The sequence below is a fragment of the Heterodontus francisci genome, unplaced genomic scaffold (assembly GCF_036365525.1).
Source record: "Heterodontus francisci isolate sHetFra1 unplaced genomic scaffold, sHetFra1.hap1 HAP1_SCAFFOLD_1184, whole genome shotgun sequence".
NCBI classification, from domain to species: Eukaryota; Metazoa; Chordata; class Chondrichthyes; order Heterodontiformes; family Heterodontidae; genus Heterodontus; species Heterodontus francisci.
The window spans coordinates 98,676-122,430 of record NW_027140499.1 but is presented as its reverse complement, the minus strand read 5'-3'; the positions used below and the strand labels follow the sequence as shown (position 1 = coordinate 122,430).

Sequence of the window (23,755 nt, the reverse complement as noted above, 5' to 3'; positions counted from 1 at the left end):
GTAGATGCCAGTGTTGTAGCTGTACTGGAACAGCTTGGCTAGGGGCGCGGCAAGTTCTGGAGCACAGGCCTTCAGTACTATTGCCGGAATATTGTCAGGGCCCGTAGCTTTTGCAGTATCCAGTGCCTTCAGTCGTTTCTTGATATCACGTGGAGTGAATCGAATTGGCTGAAGTCTGGCATCTGTGATGCTGGGGACTTCAGGAGGAGGCCGAGATGGATCATCAACTTGGCACTTCTGGCTGTAGATTGTTGCAAATGCTTCAGTCTTATCTTTCGCACTGATGTGCTGGGCTCCCCCATCATTGAGGATGGGGATATTTGTGGAGCCACCTCCTCCAGTTAGTTGTTTAATTGTCCACCACCATTCACGGCTGGATGTGGCAGGACTGCAGAGCTTAGATCTGATCCGTTGGTTATGGGATCGCTTAGCTATGTCTATCGCATGCTGCTTACGCAGATTGGCATGCAAGTAGTCTTGGGTTGTAGCTTCACCAGGTTGACACCTCATTTTGAGGTATGACTGGTGCTGCTCCTGGCATGCCCTCCTGCACTCTTCATTGAACCAGGGTTGGTCTCCTGGCTTGATGGTAATGGTAGAGTAGGGGATATGCCGGGCCATGAGGTTACAGATTGTGGTTGAGTACAATTCTGCTGCTGCTGATGGCCCACAGCGCCTCATGGATGCCCAGTTTTGCATTGCTAGATCTGTTCGAAATCTATCCCATTCAGCACGGTGATAGTGCCACACAACACGATGGACGGTATCCTCAATGTGAAGGCGGGACCTCGTCTCCACAAGGACTGTGCGGTGGTCACTCCTACCAATACAACATGGACAGAAGCATCTGCAGCAGGCAGATTGGTGAGGACGAGGTCAAGTATGTTTTTCCCTCATGTTGGTTCCCCCACCACCTGCTGCAGACCCAGTCTCGCAGCCATGTCCTTTAGGACTCGGCCAGCTCGGTCAGTAGTGTTGCTACCGAGCCACTCTTGGTGATGGACATTGAAGTCCCCCACCCAGAGTCCATTTTGTGTCCTTGCCACCCTCAGTGCTTCCTCTAAGTGGTGTTCAACATGGAGGAGTACTGACTCATCAGCTGAGGGAGGGCGGTAGGTGGTAATCAGCAGGAGGTTTCCTTGCCCATGTTTGACCTGATGCCATGAGACTTCATGGGGTCTGAAGACGATGTTGAGGACTCCCAGGGCAACTCCCTCCCTACTGTATACCACTGTCCTGCTACCTCTGGTGGGTCTGTCCTGCCGGTGGGACAGGGTGATGGCGGTGTCTGGGACATTGTAAGGTATGATTCTGTGAGTATGACTATATCAGGCTGTTGTTTGACTAGTCTGTGGGACAGCTCTCCCAATTTTGGCACAAGCCCCCAGATGTTAGTAAGGAGGACTTTTCAGGGTCGACAGAGCTGAGTTTGCCGTTGCCGTTTCCGGTGCCTAGGTCGATGCCGGGTGGTCCGTCCGGTTTCATTCCTTTTTATTGACTTCGTAGCGGTTAGGTACAACTGAGTGGCTTGCTAGGCCATTTCAGAGGGCATGTAAGAGTTAACCACATTGCTGTGGGTCTGGAGTCACATGTAGGTCAGACCAGGTAAGGACAGCAGATTTCCTTTCCTAAAGGACATTAGTGAACCAGATGGGTTTTTACAACAATCGACAATGGTTTCATGGCCATCATTAGACCAGCTTTAAATTCCAGATTTATTAATTGAATTCAAATTCCACCTTCTGCTGTGGTGGGATTCGAACTCATATCTCCAGAGAAATACCCTGGGTCTCTGGGTTACTAGTCCAGTGATAATACCACTACGTCTTCTGATGAGACATTAAACTGAGGCTCCATCTGCCCTCTCAGGTGGTTGTAAAAGATCCCACGGCCAGTATTTGGAAGAAGGGCAGGGGGGGAGGTCTCCCTGGTGTCCTGGGAGGCAGGGGGGGAGTTCTCCATGATGTCCTGGGAAGCAGGGGGGGAGTTCTCCCTGGTGTCCTGGGAAACAAGGGGGGGGGAGTTCTCCCTGGTGTCCTGGGAAGCAGGGGGGCGGAGTTCTCCCTGGTGTCCTGGGGTCAATATTTATCCCTCAACCAACTTCACTAAAACAGATGATCTGATCATTATCACATTACTATTTGATGGATCCTGCTTTGCATAAATTGTCTGCTGCATTTCCTACAACAGTGACTACCTTTCAGTAAAGTACCTCAGGAGCTGTATCCTGAAGGTGTGGAATGCACTCTGGCTATATCAGCTACTTCTCTTGCACATTCTCTCAGGGCTGAGGGTAACTCACATCCCCAGAATTCTAGTTTGGTTTTGGATTCGGGGAGGGGTTATTCCCTGGCCCTGTAACTTGCCTTGTCCTCTCCCCATTCCAGTGGGACTAGATGGGGATATAAACTGGGTGTGGGTGTGTTAGTTTAATTATATTATTAAAATCAGAAAGATAAACTTTAACCTGTTGCCTCAATGGTGGTAAGTCCGTGCTCTGTAACTGGATTGAATGTAACAGCACAGGAAGTTGAAAGCTAGTTTCTGAGGTAAGTTCCCAGCTTGGCTCTGTGCAGAGAGACAGGCCTGGAAAACCATTTTTAGATTTTGACGAAAGCAAAAAAAACTCGCGTGTAACTGTTTTCCCAGAAAACCCTCCAGGAAAGGGAGGAGGCCATTCAGCCCCTCAAGCCTGTTCCAACCATTCGGTTGGATCATGGTTAATCTGTACCTCAACTCTGCCTTTGATCCATATTCCTCAAAACCCCTCGATTAGATCATCCCCTTAATCTTCTATACTCGAGGGAATACAAGCGTAGTCTGTGCAAACGTGTCCTGGTAATTTAACCCTTTTAGCCCCGGTATCATACTGGTGAATCTGCACTGCACCCACTCCAAGGCCAATATATCCTTCCTGAGGTGCGGAGCCCGGAACTGAACACAGTTACTGCAGATGTGATCTAATAAAAGAGAAGTCGTTAAACAACCATCTTTAAAAAGAGAATGAACGTGCGTTGCTAGGTTACGGTTCGAAGTGATCAGGCCTTCCCCACGTTCCAGACCCTAAACACAGGTCCCTGTCCATCCCAGGATTCCCCTTTTCAAACCAAAACCTGCTGACGTCAATGGAGTTGAATCTGAAAGGCACAATCGCCATGGCAACCAGTCCGGCCCACAGCGCTGTCCCATATCGGCAGCCTCTCCTTTTCTAAGTGCGCGTTGGTTAACTGGAGAATCAGACAATACTGGTGACAGAGGCCCAGAAAGAGACAACAAATAGCTGCAGCATCGTAATGCGTAACTGCAAGCAACATATTATCTGAATAACTGTTAAACCTGACTGTCTCCTCGGGAGAAGTTGGGATCGTATCAAACATTTGCCACTTGGTGAGAGGGCAATTTCAATTGACGTCATCTAGTGAGACACATTGGAATCTATTCTCATAGAGAGGTGAGTATATTGGTTCTTCTCAAAACCAGCCTAAAGAAAGTCTTCTGATTTATTTTCTTTAATTTCTGTCACCTCCATTTGAATTTTAAAAAAACTCACTCCAAACAAGATTAATACCACGTTATATTTATATAGCGCCTTTAATATCGTCCCAGAGCAGTGATTAACAAACAAAATTTAACACTGAGCCACGTAAGGAGATATTGGGACAGGCGACCAAAAGCTCGGTCAAAGAGGTCAGTTTTAAGGAGTGTCTTAAAAGGAGGAGAGAGAGACGGAGAGGGAATTCCAGAGCTTAGGGCCCAGGCAGCTGAAGGCACGGCCACCTGTGGTGGAGCGATTAAAATTGGGGGATGCTCAAGAGGCCAGAATTGGAGGACGCAGAGATCTCGGAGGGTTGTGAGGCTGGAGGAGGTTACAGAGAGGGGGAGGGGAGAGGCTACGGAGGAATTTGAAAACAAGGATGAAATTTTTAAAATGGCACCCCATCCACCACCTTCAACATTCACCCCATCCACCACCTTCAACATTCACTCCCTCCTCCACCTTCAACATTCACCCCATCCACCACCTTCAACATTCACTCCCTCCTCCACCTTCAACATTCACCCCATCCACCACCTTCAACATTCACCCCATCCACCACCTTCAACATTCACCCCCTCCACCACCTTCAACATTCACCCCCTCCACCACCTTCAACATTCACTCCCTCCTCCACCTTCAACATTCACTCCCTCCTCCACCTTCAACATTCACCCCATCCACCACCTTCAACATTCACCCCCTCCACCACCTTCAACATTCACTCCCTCCTCCACCTTCAACATTCACCCCCTCCACCACCTTCAACATTCACTCCCTCCTCCACCTTCAACATTCACCCCATCCACCACCTTCAACATTCACTCCCTCCACCACCGACGCACAGTGACAGCAGTGTGTACCATCTACAAGATGCACTGCAGCAACGCACCAAGGCTCCTTCAACAGCACCTTCCGAACCCGCGACCTCTACCAACTAGAAGGACAAAGGCAGCAAATACATGGGAACACCACCACCTGCAAGTTCCCCTCCAGGTCACACACCATCCTGACTTGGAACTATATCGCCATTCCTTCACTGTCGCTGGGTCAAAATCCTGGAACTCCCTTCCTAACAGCACTGTGGGTGTGAGTTAGGACACGGGGCAGCAGAGTTTTGGATGGGCTGAAGTTTATAGAGAGGGTGGAAGATGGAAGACTGATCAGGAGAGCGTTGGAATAGTCGGGTCTGGAGGAACTGAAGGAATGGATGAGGGTTTCAACAGCAGATGAGCTGAGGTAGGGATAGAGAGACACCATCCCAGTGGCTGAACAAAACATCCTAACCCAGGAAACTGAGGGGTAAGATCCCACCGCAGACAATTGGCAGGTGCAACCATCAGTGTAAAAACAGTGCAAATCATCTCTTCATATCCAGATAAGTTTAGAGGCACCAACAAATAGAGCAATTGGTTAAAATGATGAATCAGTTACATCGAGGGAGGAAATGCTTGTGAAAATGAAAGAGAAATTAAAAGTGCTGCTTGTCAGGAAGGGGATTCCAGTTCAGAGGAGCTGCAGGTTTACAGAGACTTTGCTCACTCTCCTCTCTGCCCCTGCACTGAAGGGTCATCACTGGCACCTCACATACAGAATGAACAAGCCAAGAGGCAGAATCTTCTTCCAGAAGAAAGGTGACTTTCTGTGAACCTTTTACCTATTTTCTCACTGTTCCCAGTAGTCAGCATTTCATTCTCTGACTGATTGGGGCCTGGTCAACTCTCAGGGAGTTTCCCACTTAACTCGGAACTGCAACTTCTAGTTTTGTTTCAGTTTTAATAATTCTCTATTGAACAGTCTGGTACCTGCATCGGAAAATTTGTCCCCCTACCCTAAGACTGAGATCGTACAGACCCAGTACCCCACTAACCTCCATGTATGTTTGATGGGGACAGTGTAGAGGGAGCTTTACTCTGTATCTAACCCCCGTACTGTACCTGTCCTGGGAGTGTTTGATGGGGACAGTGTAGAGGGAGCTTTACTCTGTATCTAACCCCCGTACTGTACCTGTCCTGGGAGTGTTTGATGGGGACAGTGTAGAGGGAGCTTTACTCTGTATCTAACCCCCGTACTGTACCTGTCCTGGGAGTGTTTGATGGGGACAGTGTAGAGGGAGCTTTACTCTGTATCTCACCCCATTTTTTTTTTTAAGGTGACCTTTATACCCCAGGCCCCTTTTATATTTTTTCTCTGTCGAGGGGGCCTTTATTCCTCAGGCCCCCTTTATATAAATACTTATATTTTTAAAATTACTTTATTAAAACCAGATAAATAAACAAAAAACTCAAATTAAAATGCCATTCTCGGCGTCGACGATGCACTCCAGTCCCTGCGGTGCCCACCGGTCGCGGAAGGCCTCAAGCGTACCGGCGGACACCGCATGCTCCTTTTCCAGGGACACCCGGGCGCGAACGTAACCGCGGAAGAGGGGCAGGCAATCGGGGAGGACGGACATTAATTTAACATTCAATGGCTTTCCTCACATTTTCTGTCAGTATTTCATATCGTGCTGTACCTGTCCTGGGAGTGTTTGATGGGGACAGTGTAGAAGGAGCTTTACTCTGTATCTAACCCCGTGCTGTACCTGCTCTGGGAGTGTTTGATGGGAACAGTGTAGAGGGAGCTTTACTCTGTATCTAACCCCCGTGCTGTACCTGTCCTGGGAGTGTTTGATGGGGACAGTGTAGAGGGAGCTTTACTCTGTATCTAACCGTGTGCTGTACCTGTCCTGGGGAGTGTTTGATGAGGACAGTGTAGAGGGAGCTTTACTCTGTATCTAACCCCCGTGCTGTACCTGCTCTGGGAGTGTTTGATGGGGACAGTGTAGAGGGAGCTTTACTCTGTATCTAACTGTGTGCTGTACCTGTCCTGGGGAGTGTTTGATGGGGGACAGTGTAGAGGGAGCTTTACTCTGTATCTAACCCCCGTGCTGTACCTGTCCTGGGAGTGTTTGATGGGGGACAGTGTAGAGAGAGCTTTACTCTGTATCTAACTCCGTGCTGTACCTGCTCTGGGAGTGTTTGATGGGGACAGTGTAGAGAGAGCTTTACTCTGTATCTAACCCCGTGCTGTACCTGCTCTGGGAGTGTTTGATGGGGACAGTGTAGAGAGAGCTTTACTCTGTACTAACAGAAAGATATTTTTCGTCTTTAGCTGTGAGTGAGAGCAGATCTGTTGAACTTGTCGAATTACCATGTCAGCACTTTGCAGACAAGGAGAAGCTGGCCATGTTGACTAAGTGGATTCTGGAGACGGTATGTGTCACCATTTTTCTTATCTCTGCTGAATGTTAAAGTTATATTTTTATACTGAAGGTCTTGGTCAGTTAAGCGATAAAACAGGATTATTCAAATAAATCTCAGCTCTGGTGTGGACAGACTGAGATTATCATCATTAATACAACCTGATTCAGTTGAGGGCCGTGTCATGTTCAAAATATTAATCTTCCGGATCTTTCCACACACCAACTGTCGAAGACTGTGCTCTCTCCCGTTCCCAATGTCTCTCCCCCATTCCCATTCTCTCCCACATTCCCACTCTCTCTCTCCATCCCCACACACTTTCTCCATCCCCACACTCTCTCTCTCTCTCTCCATCCCCACACTCACTCTCTCTCTCTCCATCTCCACACTCTCTCTCTCTCTCCATCCCCACACTCTCTCTCTCTCTCCATCCCCACACTCTCTCTCTCTCTCTCTCCATCCCCACACTCTCTCTCTCTCTCTCTCCATCCCCACACTCTCTCTCTCTCTCTCTCCATCCCCACACTCTCTCTCTCTCTCCATCCCCACACTCTCTCTCTCTCTCTCTTCATCCCCACACTCATTCTCTCACCATCCCCACACACTTTCTCCATCCCCACACTCTCTCTCTCTCTCTCCATCTCCACACTCTCTCTCTCTCTCCATCCCCACACTCTCTCTCTCTCTCTCCATCCCCACACTCTCTCTCTCTCTCCATCCCCACACTCTCTCTCTCTCTCTCTCCATCCCCACACTCTCTCTCTCTCTCTCTCCATCCCCACACTCTCTCTCTCTCTCTCTCCATCCCCACACTCATTCTCTCACCATCCCCACACACTTTCTCCATCCACACGCTCTCTCTTCATTCCGACTCTCTCTCTCCATCCACACACACACACTCTCTCCATCCACAAACACACACTCTCTTCATTCCCATTCTCTATCTCTCTCTATTCCGACTCTCTCTTCCTTTCTCCATTCCCACACTCTCTCTCCATCCCCACTCTCACCCTCTCATCTCGGGGGTCAGTGTTTGTTTCCTTGACTGTTTCCCAATCTCTGATCTTGATTCTTGTGCAGATTTGTGTGCAGATTGTAAGCAGAGTGTGGAGATATGTGTTTGATGAGAGGGGTTCAGGAAAATTTTCTACAGCGGTATGTTTCTAGTCCAACGAGAAAGGAGGCACTGCTAGACCTGGTTCTTGGAATGAGGTGGGCCGAATGGATCAAATATCAGTAGGAGAGCATTTAAGGGGCAGTGATCATTCTATCATAAGGTTTAGGCTGACCACGGAAAAGGACAAAGAACAATCCAGAGTAAGAATAATTAACTGGGGGAAAGCCAACTTCAATGGGGTAAGAATGGAGCTGAGCCAAAGAAATTGGAGTCAGAGGTTGGCAGGAAAAACAATAGCTGAACAATGAGCTACCTTCAAAGGTTCGGGCACAGTCAAGATATGTTCCCTCAAAGGAGAAAGATAGGGTAAACAAATCCAGAGCTCCCTGGATGACAAAAGAGGTAGAGATTAAGATAAAGAAGAAAAAGTGTGCTTATGACAGATGCCAGGTAGAAAACACTATTGAGAACCAGGCTGAATATAGAAGGTCTAGAGGGTAAGCGAAAAAGCAAATGAGAAGCAAAGAGAGAGCATGAAAAGAGACTGGCAGCTAACATTAAAGGGAATCCCAAAGTTTTCTATAGACATATAAATAGTAAAAAAAGTGGTAAAAGGAGGAGTGGGGCTGATTAGGGACCATAAAGGGGATTTACGCATGGAGGCAGAGGGCATAGCTGAGGTATTAAATTAATATTTTGCATCTGTCTTTACCGAGGAAGAAGATGCAACCCAGGAAATGTTGAAAGAGGAGGTAATTCAGACACTGGAAGGGTTTAAAATTGATAAAGAGGAGGTATTAGATAGGCTGTCTGTACTTAAAGTGGATAAAACACCAGGGCCAGATGAGATGCATCCAAGAATACTGAAGGAAGTGAGAGTGGAAATCGCGGAGGTACTGACCATAATTTTTCAGTCTTCCTTAGACTCAGGGGTGGTGCCAGACGACTGGAGAATTGCAAACGTTACACCCTTGTTCAAAAAAGGGTGTAAAGATAAGCTCAGCAACTATAGGCCAGACAGTTTAACTTCAGTGGTGGGGAAACTTCTAGAAAGATTAAGTCCAGTCAAAATTAATAGTCACATGGACAAATGCGGGTTAATTAAAGAAAGCCAGCATGGATTTCTTAAGGGAAAATCATTAACTAACTTGGTGGAGTTGTTTGAGGAGGTAACCGCGAGGGTTGATGAGGGCAATGCAGTTGATGTGGTGAACATGGACTTTCAAAAGGCATTTGATACAGTGCCACACAACAGACTTGAGTAAACTTGTAGCTCATGGAATAAAAGAGACGGTAGCAACATAGATATGAAATTGGCTGAGTGACAGGAAACAAAAGGTAGTGGTTAATGGATGTTTTGCGGGCTGGAGTAAGTTTTGTAGTGGAGTTCCCCAGGGGTCAGTGTTGGGACCCTTGCTTTTCCTGATATATATTAATGACCTAGACCTTGGTGTAGAGGGCACAATTTCAAAGTTTGCAGATGATATGAAACTTGGAAGTATTGTGAACTGTGAGGAGGATATTGTAGAACCTCAAAAGGACATAGACAAGTTGGTGGAATGGGTGGACAGGTGGTAGATGAAGTTCAATGCAGAAAAATGTGAAGTGATTCATTTTGGTAGGAAGAACATGGAGAGACAATATAAAATAAAGTGTACAGTTCGAAAGGGGATGCAGGAGCAGAGAGACCTGGGTGTATATGTGCATAAGTCATTGAAGGTGGTAGGATAGCTTGAGGAAGTGGCTGATGAAGCATACAGTGTCCCAGGCTTTATTAATAGGGACAGAGAGTACAAGAGCAAGGAAGTTATGTTGAACTTGTATAAGACCTAGTTCGGCCTCAGCTGGAGTATTGCTGGAGTTCTGGGCGCCGCACTTGAGGAAAGATGTGAGGGCATTGGAGAGAGTACAGAAAAGATTCATGGGAATGGTTCCAGGGATGAGGAATTTCAGTTATGAAGATAGATTGGAGAAGTTAGGACTGTTTTCCTTGGAGAAGAGAAGGCTGAGAGGTGATTTGATAGAGGTATTCAAAATCATGAGGGGTCTGGACAGAGTAGATAGAGAGAAACTGTTCCCACTCGTGAACAGATCGAGAACAAGAGGGCACAGATTTAAAGTATTTGGTAAGAGAAGCAAAAGTGACAGAGGAAAAACCTCTTCACACAGCGAGTGGTTAAGGTCTGGAATGCGGTGCCAGAGAACGTGGTGGAGGCAGGTTCAATTGAAGCATTCAAAAGGGAATTAGACAGTTATATGAAAAGGAAGAATGTGCAGGGTTACGGGGAGAAGGCGGGGGAATGGAATTGAAGGAATTGCTCTTTTGGAGAGCCAGTACAGACACAGCAGGCCAAATGGCCTCCTGCCCTGTAACAATTCTGTGATTCTGTGATTGTTGTTCAGGGATTTTATACCATCCGCTGCACACTTTGCACCGACTCAATGTTGACCTGGCAAACCGTCCGTCACCTGATTAACCTCTCCGAGCAGGAAGTGACTGAGTGTGAGACGAAACTCAAGGCCAACTGTCAGAATCATTCTGTCCCTCTGCGGAAGGTAAGAGGGAGCTGGGAGTGGGAAAGCTGTTTCCTCAACTCAGATCATTGCAACGAATTCAACCTCGTTTCAAAGTCTCTTCCAAAAAGATTGTAGGCCATGCATTTGTTGATAACCTTTCACCTCTGGTAACAGGGTGTTAATCTGGGTCAGACCCTTGGGGTGAACGATCCCCCTGATTTCCAGGTGATGTGGGTCTGGGATAGTCTCATTCTAAATCCCTTTGGGACAATCATCCCGAAACATGGTGCCAATCCTGGTACGGTCTGCAGTCTTGCTTGGGGAACTTGGAAGAGTCACCCCCCCCCCACCCCCCACCCCCCCCCACCCCCGACTACTGTGAAATAGAAAAGGGCTTTCTGCAAAAACAGCACATAATGGAACCTCTAAACCAGCCCACGCCCACCCACTCCCCAATCCCACCTCACTCCTCAGTGTTTCAGTGGAATGAGCCTTAAAGAGCAGTGAAGGTCTGACACTGCATCCTCAGTCTGAAGTAGCTCAGCCTGGGCACACAGTTGTGGTGTGGGCTTTATAATCAGCCTCAGAACCCCTGAGGGCTGAGGAGGAAATCGTCCCAAGTCACCTCGAAACTGTAAGAACATAAGAAATAGGAGCAGGAGGAGGCCACTCAGTCCTTCGAGCCTGCTACCCCATTCAATAAGTTCATGACTGAACATCGACACTTTCCGGTCTGAACCCGATTTCCACTCTATTCCCCGAGTGTTCAAAAATCTGTCAATCTGTCTTGAATATTGTCAACGACTGAACAGCCACAGCTGTCTGGGGTAGAGAATTCCAAAGATTCACCACCCTCGGAGTGAAGAAACCTCTCCTCATCTCAGTCCAACATGGCCGACCCCTTATCCTGAGACTGTGACCCCAGGGGGGAAAACGCCAGTGACCCCCCCCCTCTGAATGGGAAGAGTGTTGTGGATAGGGCTGAGAATTGAATCTGTCCTCAATGCTGTGACTTAGCTTGGTTCTCATTGTCTAAACTCAACGCTGCAAAATAATCAGGCAGAGAGGGTGGAAGTGGAGATTAGATGCCCACGTGGAACCTGTTACCCCAGTAACTGGTAATATTGACAGGAGGGCAGGGCATTTTCAAAACCACTGTTGTGGGTTATTACTTAAAACTGCTGCATCGACCTTGCTGTGATGAGGAATGCTACCTCCGGGCAGCCTGACTGTGTTTATATCAAGAAATATTAGGAATAAAATACATTATCCTGAGGTAAAATGCAAGAAAAAGTACAAGAAGCAATCAGGGTGGCTAATTTAACACCGTGTAGAGGGAGCTTTACTCTGTATCTAACCCCGTACTGTACCTGTCCTGGGGAGTGTTTGATGGGACCGTGTAGAGGGAGCTTTACTCTGTATCTAACCCCCGAGATGTACCTGTCCTGGGAGTGTTTGATGGGGACAGTATAGAGGGAGCTTTACTCTGTATCTAACCCCCCGTACTGTACCTGTCCTGGGAGTGTTTGATGGGGACAGTATAGAGGGAGCTTTACTCTGTATCTAACCCCTGTACTGTACCTGTCCTGGGAGTGTTTGATGGGGACAGTGAATTTAATGTTGTATTGACCTCCTTTGCCCTTATTGATCCTGCAGTGCCCTTGTTGTAACCGACTGGTGCAGAGGGAGTCCGTGGAGACGGTGTATGTGAAATGTCCGGAGTGCCTGGGAAAAAGAGGGAAGGATTGCAGTTTCTGCTGGGATTGCCTGCGGGAAGGGACCGGGCCACCCGGAAGCCTCTGCTGTTACAATAACTGCAGCTCCTTCACACTGCTGCAATCTTGCTCCATCATCAGGTCCCCGCGGAGCTCTGTGCACCAGTGCCCCATGGTGCGGAGATGCCCCAATTGCCAAGAGCTCCTGACGCACTGTGGGGGTGACAACAATATCATCTGCCCATCCTGTCGTTGTAGCTTCTGTTACCGCTGCCTTGCGACCAACACAGTGCACGACTCCTCCTGCACTATCCAGGCCAACCCATCTGCTATATAACTATGGAAGCCGACTAAATCACAGGACAAGGCCATTCAGCCCATCGTCCCTGTGCTGGCTCTTTGAAAGAGTTATCCAATCAGTCCCACTCCCCCCTGCTCTTTCCCCACAGCCCTGCAAATGTTTCCCCTTCCACTATTGATCCAATTCCCTTTTGAAAGTTACTATTGAATCTGCTTCCACCGCCCTTTCAGGCAGCACGTTCCAGATCACAACAACTCACTATGTAAAAAACATTCTCCTCATCTCCCCCTCTGGGTCTTTTACTGATTATCTTCAATCTGTGTCCCTCTGGTTACCGAGCCTCCTGTCACTGGAAACACTTTCTCCTTATTTACTCCATCAAAACCCCTCATGATTTTGAACGCCTCGATTAAATCTCCCCTTAACCTTCTCTGCTCTAAGGAGAACAATCCCTGCTTCTCCAGTCTCTCCACATGAACTGAAGTCTCTCATCCCCGGGACCATTCTCCTCTGCTCCCTCTCCAAGATGTTGATGGGCAAGAAAATGAATAATTAAAAACTTAACATCTGTGCAAGAATTAACAAACATTCAGCCTCACTCCCAGTGCAGAACTGAGGGGGCATACGGAGCCTCAGTTTAATGTCTCATTCAAAAGTCAGTACCTCCAACAGTGCAGCACTCCCTCAGTACTGACCCTCTGACAGTGCAGCACTCCCTCAATACTGACCCTCTGACAGTGCAGCACTCCCTCAGTGCTGACCCTCTGACAGGGCAGCACTCCCTCAGTACTGACCCTCTGACAGTGCAGCACTCCCTCAGTACTGACCCTCTGACAGGGCAGCACTCCCTCAGTACTGACCCACTGACAGTGCAGCACTCCCTCAGTACTGACCCTCTCGCACTCCCTCCATACTGCATTGGGAGTATCAGTCTGGATTATGAGTTTAAATCTGTGGATTGGGGCTTGAATCCATGATCTTCTGATTGAGGTTAGTGTTGTTCGCACTGAGCCACAGCTGACAGTGAGTATTAGGAAGTTTGATAGCCCAGGGTAGGGTTCTTCACATTTACAAGGAATTTAAATATTTGAATTTTGCAAATAATTGTTATCCAATGTTCATTTTCTCTCTGTAAAATAAAGCGTTCACCTTAATCCCTTTCTCACCAAAGTATGTTCAGTTTATCTGGGGGAGGTGTCTGTGAGTGTGAGTCTGTATCTGTGTGACTGCGTGAGTGTGAGTGGGTGTGTGGGTGAATGTATTTGAGTGAGTGCCAGTGTATATGTGAGTGAGTGTGTGTGTGAATGAGTGTGTGTGAGTGTGAGTGAGTGTGAAAGGCACAGTAACCAGCAGAGTTTATAAGAGACCCCGTCACTCTGACCCCCGAGCCCCCGGGGTTACCCTGCTGTTTCATTAGATTCTGGGCAGTACAGGCACACGTTTGAACACAACACTCAGAGTCACTGATGACAAAATGTGTAAAACACACTCAAAAACTGTAAGTTTGAGGGAACAAATGTGTAAGGAGAGAAAGATGATAAAACAACAACAACTTATATTTATATAGCATCTTTAACCTAGGAAAACATCCCAAGGGGCTTCACAGGAACAATTAGCAAACAGAATGTTTTTAGTTTTTTAGTTTTAGAGATACAACACTGAAACAGGCCCTTCGGCCCACCGAGTCTGTGCCGACCATCAACCTCCCATTTATACTAATCCTACACTAATTCCATATTCCTACCACATCCCCACCTGTCCCTATATTTCCCGACCACCTACCTATACTAGGGGCAATTGCTAATGGCCAATTTACCTATCAACCTGCAAGTCTTTGGCATGTGGGAGGAAACCGGAGCACCTGGAGGAAACCCACACAGATACAGGGAGAACTTGCAAACTCCACACAGGCAGTACCCAGAATCTAACACTGAGCCACATGAGGAGATATGAGGACAGGCGACCAAAAGCTTGGTGAAAGAGGTCGGTTTTAAGGAGCGTCTTAAAGCAGGAGAGAGAGAGACGGAGAGGTTCAGGGAGGAAATTACAGAACTTAGGGTCCAGACAGCTGAAGGCACAGCCGCCAGTGGTGGAACGATTAAAGAGGCCAGAATTGGAGGTTACAGAGATCGCGGAGGGTTGTAGGGGCAGGAGGAGGTTTCAGAGATAGGGAGGGCTGTAGGGGCTGGAAGAGGTTACTGAGATAGGGAGGGTTGTAGGGGCTGGGGGAGGTTACAGAGATGGGGAGGGCTGTAGGGGCTGGGGGAGGTTACAGAGATAGGGAGGGTTTTAGGGGCTGGAGGAGGTTACAGAGATAGGGAGGGTTTTAGGGGCTGGAGGAGGTTACAGAGATAGGGAGGGTTGTAGGGGCTGGAGGAGGATACAGAGATGCAGAGGGTTGTAGGGGCTGGAGGAGATTACAGAGATAGGGAGTGTTGTAGGGGCTGGGGGAGGTTACAGAGATAGGGAGGGTTTTAGGGGCTGGAGGAGGTTACAGAAATAGGGAGGGTTTTAGGGGCTGGAGGAGGTTACAGAGATTGGGAGGGTTGTCGGGGCTGGAGGAGGTTACAGAGATAGGGAGGGTTGTCGGGGCTGGAGGAGGTTACAGAGATAGGGAGGGTTGTAGGGGCTGGAGGAGGTTACAGAGATAGGGAGGGTTGTAGGGGCTGGAGGAGGTTACAGAGGTAGGGAGGGTTGTAGGGGCTGGAGGAGGTTACAGAGATAGGGAGGGTTGTAGGGGCTGGAGGAGGTTACAGAGATAGAGAGTTGTAGGGGCTGGAGGAGGTTACAGAGATAGGGAGGGTTGTAGGGGCTGGAGGAGGTTACAGAGATAGAGAGGGTTGTAGGGGCTGGAGGAGGTTACAGAGATAGGGAGGGTTGTAGGAGCTGGAGGAGGTTACAGAGATAGGGAGTGTTGTAGGAGCTGGAGGAGGTTACAGAGATACGGAGGGTTGTAGGAGCTGGAGGTGGTTACAGAGATAGGGAGGGCTGTAGGGGCTGGAGGAGGTTACAGAGATAGGGAGGGTTGTAGGGGCTGGAGGAGGTTACAGAGATAGGGAGGGTTGTAGGGGCTGGAAGAGGTTACAGAGATAGAGAGGGTTGTAGGGGCTGGAAGAGGTTACAGAGATAGAGAGGGTTGTAGGGGGCTGGAGGAGGTTACAGAGATAGGGAGGGTTGTAGGGGCTGGAAGAGGTTACAGAGATAGAGAGGGTTGTAGGGGGCTGGAGGAGGTTACAGAGATAGGGAGGGTTGTAGGGGCTGTGGGAGGTTACAGAGATAGGGAGGGTTGTAGGGGGCTGGAGGAGGTTACAGAGATAGAGAGGGTGTAGGGGGCTGGAGGAGGTTACAGAGATAGGGAGGGTTGTAGGGGCTGGAGGAGGTTACAGAGATAGGGAGGGTTGTAGGGGCTGGAGGAGGTTACAGAGATAGGGAGGGTTGTAGGGGCTGGAGGAGGTGACAGAGATAGGGAGGGTTGTAGGGGTTGGAAGAGGTTACAGAGATAGGGAGGGTTGTAGGGGCTGGAGGAGGTTACAGAGATAGGGAGGGTTGTAGGGGTTGGAAGAGGTTACAGAGATAGGGAGGGTTGTAGGGGCTGGAGGAGGTTAAAGAGATAGGGAGGGTTGTAGGGGCTGGAGGAGGTTACAGAGATAGGGAGGGTTGTAGGGGCTGGAGGAGGTTACAGAGATGGGGAGGGTTGTCGGGGCTGGAGGAGGTTACAGAGATAGGGAGGGTTGTAGGGGCTGGAGGAGGTTACAGAGATAGGGAGGGTTGTAGGGGCTGGAGGAGGTTACAGAGATAGGGAGGGTTGTAGGGGCTGGAGGAGGTTACAGAGATAGGGAGGGTTGTAGGGGCTGGAGGAGGTTACAGAGATAGGGAGGGTTGTAGGGGTTGGAAGAGGTTACAGAGATAGGGAGGGTTGTAGGGGCTGGAGGAGGTTACAGAGATAGGGAGGGTTGTAGGGGCTGGAGGAGGTTACAAAGATAGGGAGGGTTGTAGGGGCTGGAGGAGATTACAGAGATAGGGAGGGTTGTAGGGGCTGGAGGAGGTTACAGAGATAGAGAGGGTTGGAGGAGGTTACAGAGATAGGGAGGGTTGTAGGGGCTGGAGGAGGTTACAGAGATAGGGAGGGTTGTAGGGGCTGGAGGAGGTTACAGAGATAGGGAGGGTTGTAGGGGCTGGAGGAGGTTACAGAGATAGAGAGGGTTGTAGGGGTTGGAGGAGGTTACAGAGATAGAGAGGGTTGTCGGGGCTGGAGGAGGTTACAGAGATAGGGAGGGTTGTAGGGGCTGGAGGAGGTTACAGAGATAGAGAGGGTTGTAGGGGCTGGAGGAGGTTACAGAGATAGGGAGGGTTGTAGGGGCTGGAAGAGGTTACAGAGATAGAGAGGGTTGTAGGGGTTGGAGGAGGTTACAGAGATAGAGAGGGTTGTAGGGGCTGGAGGAGGTTACAGAGATAGGGAGGGTTGTAGGGGCTGGAGGAGGTTACAGAGATAGAGAGGGTTGCAGGGGTTGGAGGAGGTTACAGAGATAGAGAGGGTTGTAGGGGCTGGAGGAGGTTACAGAGATAGGGAGGGTTGTAGGGGCTGGAAGAGGTTACAGAGATAGAGAAGGTTGTAGGGGCTGGAGGAGGTTACAGAGATAGGGAGGGTTGTAGGGGCTGGAAGAGGTTACAGAGATAGAGAGGGTTGTAGGGGCTGGGGGAGGTTACAGAGATAGGGAGGGTTGTAGGGGTTGGAGGAGGTTACAGAGATAGGGAGGGGTGTAGGGGCTGGGGGAGGTTACAGAGATAGAGAGGGTTGTAGGGGCTGGAGGAGGTTACAGAGATAGGGAGGGTTGTAGGGGCTGGAAGAGGTTACAGAGATAGAGAGGGTTGTAGGGGCTGGAAGAGGTTACAGAGATAGGGAGGGTTGTAGGGGCTGGGGGAGGTTACAGAGATAGGGAGGGTTGTAGGGGTTGGAAGAGGTTACAGAGATAGGGAGGGTTGTAGGGGCTGGAGGAGGTTAAAGAGATAGGGAGGGTTGTAGGGGCTGGAGGAGGTTACAGAGATAGGGAGGGTTGTAGGGGCTGGAGGAGGTTACAGAGATGGGGAGGGTTGTCGGGGCTGGAGGAGGTTACAGAGATAGGGAGGGTTGTAGGGGCTGGAGGAGGTTACAGAGATAGGGAGGGTTGTAGGGGCTGGAGGAGGTTACAGAGATAGGGAGGGTTGTAGGGGCTGGAGGAGGTTACAGAGATAGGGAGGGTTGTAGGGGCTGGAGGAGGTTACAGAGATAGGGAGGGTTGTAGGGGTTGGAAGAGGTTACAGAGATAGGGAGGGTTGTAGGGGCTGGAGGAGGTTACAGAGATAGGGAGGGTTGTAGGGGCTGGAGGAGGTTACAAAGATAGGGAGGGTTGTAGGGGCTGGAGGAGATTACAGAGATAGGGAGGGTTGTAGGGGCTGGAGGAGGTTACAGAGATAGAGAGGGTTGGAGGAGGTTACAGAGATAGGGAGGGTTGTAGGGGCTGGAGGAGGTTACAGAGATAGGGAGGGTTGTAGGGGCTGGAGGAGGTTACAGAGATAGGGAGGGTTGTAGGGGCTGGAGGAGGTTACAGAGATAGAGAGGGTTGTAGGGGTTGGAGGAGGTTACAGAGATAGAGAGGGTTGTCGGGGCTGGAGGAGGTTACAGAGATAGGGAGGGTTGTAGGGGCTGGAGGAGGTTACAGAGATAGAGAGGGTTGTAGGGGCTGGAGGAGGTTACAGAGATAGGGAGGGTTGTAGGGGCTGGAAGAGGTTACAGAGATAGAGAAGGTTGTAGGGACTGGAGGAGGTTACAGAGATAGGGAGGGTTGTCGGGGCTGGAGGAGGTTACAGAGATAGGGAGGGTTGTAGGGGCTGGAGGAGGTTACAGAGATAGAGAGGGTTGTAGGGGCTGGAGGAGGTTACAGAGATAGGGAGGGTTGTAGGGGCTGGAGGAGGTTACAGAGATAGAGAGGGTTGCAGGGGTTGGAGGAGGTTACAGAGATAGAGAGGGTTGTAGGGGCTGGAGGAGGTTACAGAGATAGGGAGGGTTGTAGGGGCTGGAAGAGGTTACAGAGATAGAGAAGGTTGTAGGGGCTGGAGGAGGTTACAGAGATAGGGAGGGTTGTAGGGGCTGGAAGAGGTTACAGAGATAGAGAGGGTTGTAGGGGCTGGGGGAGGTTACAGAGATAGGGAGGGTTGTAGGGGTTGGAGGAGGTTACAGAGATAGGGAGGGGTGTAGGGGCTGGGGGAGGTTACAGAGATAGAGAGGGTTGTAGGGGCTGGAGGAGGTTACAGAGATAGGGAGGGTTGTAGGGGCTGGAAGAGGTTACAGAGATAGAGAGGGTTGTAGGGGCTGGAAGAGGTTACAGAGATAGGGAGGGTTGTAGGGGCTGGGGGAGGTTACAGAGATAGGGAGGGTTGTAGGGGCTGGAAGAGGTTACAGAGATAGGGAGGGTTGTAGGGGCTGGAAGAGGTTACAGAGATAGAGAGGGGAGAGACCGGGGTGTGATTCGAACACTAGGATGAGAATGTTAAAACTGAGCCATTGTTGGACTGGGAGCCAGTGCAGGTCAGCGAGCAGAGTGGGTGATGGGTGAATGGGATTCGGTGCGAATGAGGACAAGGAGCAACAGAGTTTTGGAAGAGCTTCGGTGACCTCTCGACCCCTCCATACTTTGGTAATGCTGCACTAACGGGGTCGATGGTCACTTGTTTGTGAAATTTCCAGGAGGGACGATCGAAGCTCGGACCCTTACAGAACAGTGCGACTCCCAGCACTATCTGAACAAAGTTACTGCCAGACGTTGGGGATCACTTCCCCCAGAACAGGGGCCGACATGTAAATCTGCACCAGTCACACAGAGTCCTGGAACTCCTTTCCTAACAGCACTGTGGGTGTATCTACCGCACACGGACTGCAGCGGTTCAAGAAGGCAGCTCAGCACCACCTTCTCAAGGGCAATTAGAGATGGGCAATAAAAACTGTCCACATCCTGAGAATATATATTTAAAAATAATAACAGTGACTACACTTCAACAGGAGCTTCAACAGCTGTGAAATGCTTTGGGAGATTGTGAGCTGGGGAGAGGAACTGCAGAAATGCAAGTTCTATTTTCATTAACTGGTTGCAAATGTTTTACATCAGCACAAAATGGAAACCAATTACTGTTGATCAAGCTGCTGTACAATCACTGTCCACCTGATGGCAGTGGTGAGCTGGGACCGGCCAATTTCAGGATACATGAGGTGACAATGATATTGCACAGAAAGAGGCAATTCACAGATCTAAACGTGAGGACAGACGCTTCGTTTAATAACTCACTCAAAAGATTGTACGTCAAACAGTGCAACGCTCCCTCAGTACTGACCCTCCGTCAGTGCAGCACTCCCTCAGTACTGACCCTCCGACAGTGCAGCACTCCCTCAGTACTGACCCTCTGACAGTGCAGCACTCCCTCAGTACTGACCCTCCGACAGTGCAGCACTCCCTCAGTACTGACCCTCTGACAGTGCAGCACTCCCTCAGTACTGACCCTCTGACAGTGCAGCACTCCCTCAGCACTGACCCTCCGACAGTGCAGCACTCCCTCAGTACTGACCCTCTGACAGTGCAGCACTCCCTCAGCACTGACCCTCCGACAGTGCAGCACTCCCTCAGTACTGACCCTCCGACAGTGCAGCGCTCCCTCAATACTGACCCTCCGACAGTGCAGCACTCCCTCAGTACTGACCCTCCGACACTGCAGCACTCCCTCAGTACTGACCCTCCGACAGTGCGGCACTCCCTCAGTACTGACCCTCTGACAGTGCAGCAATCCCTCAGTACTGACCCTCCGACAGTGCAGCACTCCCTCAGTACTGACCCTCCGACAGTGCAGCACTCCCTCAGTACTGACCCTCCGACAGTGCAGCACTCCCTCAGTACTGACCCTCCGACAGTGCAGCGCTCCCTCAATACTGACCCTCCGACAGTGCAGCACTCCCTCAGTACTGACCCTCCGACACTGCAGCACTCCCTCAGTACTGACCCTCTGACAGTGCAGCAATCCCTCAGTACTGACCCTCTGACAGTGCAGCACTCCCTCAGTTCTGACCCTCCGACAGTGCAGCACTCCCTCAGTACTGACCCTCCGACAGTGCAGCGCTCCCTCAATACTGACCCTCCGACAGTGCAGCACTCCCTCAGTACTGACCCTCCGACAGTGCAGCACTCCCTCAGTACTGACCCTCCGACAGTGCAGCACTCCCTCAGTACTGACCCTCCGACAGTGCAGCGCTCCCTCAATACTGACCCTCCGACAGTGCAGCACTCCCTCAGTACTGACCCTCCGACACTGCAGCACTCCCTCAGTACTGACCCTCCGACAGTGCAGCACTCCCTCAGTACTGACCCTCTGACAGTGCAGCAATCCCTCAGTACTGACCCTCCGACAGTGCAGCACTCCCTCAGTTCTGACCCTCCGACAGTGCAGCACTCCCTCAGTACTGACCCTCCGACAGTGCAGCGCTCCCTCAATACTGACCCTCCGACAGTGCAGCACTCCCTCAGTACTGACCCTCCGACAGTGCAGCACTCCCTCAGTACTGACCCTCCGACAGTGCAGCACTCCCTCAGTACTGACCCTCCGACAGTGCAGCGCTCCCTCAATACTGACCCTCCGACAGTGCAGCACTCCCTCAGTACTGACCCTCCGACAGTGCGGCGCTCCCTCAGTACTGACCCTCCGACAGTGCGGCACAACCTCAGTACTGACCCTGCGACAGTGCAGCACTCCCTCAGTACTGACCCTCCGACAGTGCGGCACTCCCTCAGTACTGACCCTCCTACAGTGCGGCGCTCCCTCAGTACTGACCCTCCGACAGTGCAGCACTCCCTCAGTACTGACCCTCCGACAGTGCAGCACTCTCTCAGTACTGACCCTCCGACAGTGCAGCGCTCCCTCAGTACTGACCCTCCGACAGTGCAGCACTCCCACAGTACTGACCCTCCGACAGTGCGGCGCTCCCTCAGTACTGAACCTCCAACAGTGCAGCACTCCCTCAGTACTGACCCTCCGACAGTGCGGCACTCCCTCAGTACTGACCCTCCGACAGTGCGGCGCTCACTCAGTACTGACCCTCCGACAGTGCAGCACTCCCTCAGTACTGACCCTCCGACAGTGCAGCACTCCCTCAGTACTGACCCTCCGACAGTGCAGCACTCCCTCAGTACTGACCCTCCGACAGTGCGGCGCTCCCTCAGTACTGACCCTCCGACAGTGCGGCGCTCCCTCAGGACTGACCATCCGACAGTTCAGACTCCCTCAGTACTGACCCTCCGACAGTGTGGCGCTCCCTCAGTACTGACCCTCCGACAGTGCTGCGCTCACTCAGTACTGACCCTCCGACAGTGCGGCGCTCCCTCAGTACTGACCCTCCGACAGTGTGGCGCTCCCTCAGGACTGACCATCCGACAGTGCAGACTCCCTCAGTACTGACCCTCCGACAGTGCGGCACTCCCTCAGTGCTGACCATCTGACAGTGCGGCACTCCCTCAGTACTGACCCTCCGATAGTGCAGCACTCCCTCAGTGCTGACCCTCCGACAGTGCAGCACTCCCTCAGTACTGACACTCCGACAGTGCAGCACTCCCTCAGTACTGACCCTCCGACAGTGCGGCACTCCCTCAGTACTGACCCTCCGACAGTGCAGCACTGCCTCAGTACTGACCATCCGACAGTGCAGCACTCCCTCAGTACTGACCCTCTGACAGTGCAGCACTCCCTCAGTACTGACCATCCGACAGTGCAGCACTCCCTCAGTACAGACCCTCCGACAGTGCAGCACTCCCTCAGTACTGACCCTCCGACAGTGCAGCACTCCCTCAGTATTGACCCTCTGACAGTGCAGCACTCCTTCAGTTCTTAAACTTCGACGGTGCACAGTCCCTCAGTACTGACCCTCCGATAATGCGGCACTCCCTCAGTACTGACCCTCCAACAGTGCAGCACTCCCTCATATCTTACCCTTCGACAGTACGCAGTCCCTCAGTACTGACCCTACGACAGTGCAGCACTCCCTCAGTACTGACACTCCAACAGTGCAGCACTCCCTCATATCTTACCCTTCGACAGTACGCAGTCCCTCAGTACTGACCCTCCGTCAGAGCAGCACTCCCTCAGTACTGACCCTACGACAGTGCAGCACTCCCTCAGTACTGACCCTCCGACAGTGCAGCACTCCCTCCGTACTGACCCTCCGACAGTGCAGCACTCCCTCAGTTCCTACCCTTCGACAGTGCAGCACTCCCTCAGTACTGACCCTCCGACAGTGCAGCACTCCCTCAGTACTGACCCTCCGACAGTGCAGCACTCCCTCAGTACTGACCCTCCGACAGTGCAGACTCCCTCAGTTCTTACCCTTCGACAGTGCGCTGTCCCTCAGTACTGACCCTCCAACAGTGCAGCACTCCCTCAGTACTGACCCTCCGACAGTGCAGCACTCCCTCAGTACTGACCCTCCGACAGTGCAGCACTCCATCAGTACTGACCCTCCGACAGTGCAGCGCTCCCTCAGTTCTTACCCTTCGACGGTGCAGCACTCCCTCAGTACTGACCCTCCGACAGTGCAGCACTCCCTCAGTTCTTACCCTTCGACGGTGCGCAGTCCCTCAGTACTGACCCTCCGACAGTGCAGCACGCCCTCAGTACTGACTCTCCGACAGTGCAGCACTCCCTCAGTTCTTACCCTTCGACGGTGCGCAGTCCCTCAGTACTGACCCTCCGACAGTGCAGCACGCCCTCAGTACTGACTCTCCGACAGTTCGGCACTCCCTCAGTACTGACCCTCCGACAATGCGGCACTCCCTCAGTATTGACCTTCCAACAGTGCAGCACTCCCTCAGTACTGACCCTTCCGACAGTGCAGCACTCCCTCAGTACTGACCCTCCGACAGTGCAGTACTCCCTCAGTACTGACCCTCCGACAGTGCACAGGTCCTTCAGTACTGGCCCTCCGACAGTGCAGCACGCCCTCAGTACTGACTCTCCGACCGTGCAGCACTCCCTCAGTACTGACCCTCCGACAGTGCGGCACTCCCTCAGTACTGACCCTCCGACGGTGCGTCATCCCTCAGTACTGAGCCTCCGACAGTGCGGCACTCCCTCAGTACTTACCCTCCGACAGTGCGGCACTCCCTCAGTACTGACCCTCCGACAGTGCAGCAGTCCCTCAGTACTGACCCTCCGACAGTGCGGCACTCCCTCAGTACTGACCCTCCGACAGTGCAGCACTCCCTCAGTACTGACCATCCGACAGTGCAGCTCTCCCTCAGTACTGACCCCCCGACAGTG

The 23,755-nt window shown here is 51.2% G+C and overlaps 1 protein-coding gene across 1 annotated transcript; it reads left to right on the top strand.

Moving 5' to 3' along the window:
• Positions 1-5,004: 5,004 nt before the first annotated feature.
• Positions 5,005-13,581, top strand: LOC137360023 (uncharacterized). The gene is made up of 4 exons (XM_068025602.1): positions 5,005-5,169; positions 6,689-6,789; positions 10,298-10,450; positions 12,068-13,581. Exons 1-4 carry the CDS (start codon positions 5,130-5,132, stop codon positions 12,461-12,463), a joined length of 690 nt encoding a protein of 229 aa, XP_067881703.1. The 5' UTR covers positions 5,005-5,129; the 3' UTR covers positions 12,464-13,581.
• Positions 13,582-23,755: the final 10,174 nt, after the last annotated feature.

Excerpts from the sequence above, each read along its gene's own strand:
- LOC137360023 (XM_068025602.1), top strand. The coding sequence starts at position 5,130 with ATGAACAAGCCAAGAGGCAGAATCTTCTTCCAGAAGAAAG. Across the intron at positions 5,170-6,688 it reads AATCTTCTTCCAGAAGAAAG|CTGTGAGTGAGAGCAGATCT; the intron begins GTGACTTTCTGT and ends TTTCGTCTTTAG. Across the intron at positions 6,790-10,297 it reads CTAAGTGGATTCTGGAGACG|GGATTTTATACCATCCGCTG; the intron begins GTATGTGTCACC and ends ATTGTTGTTCAG.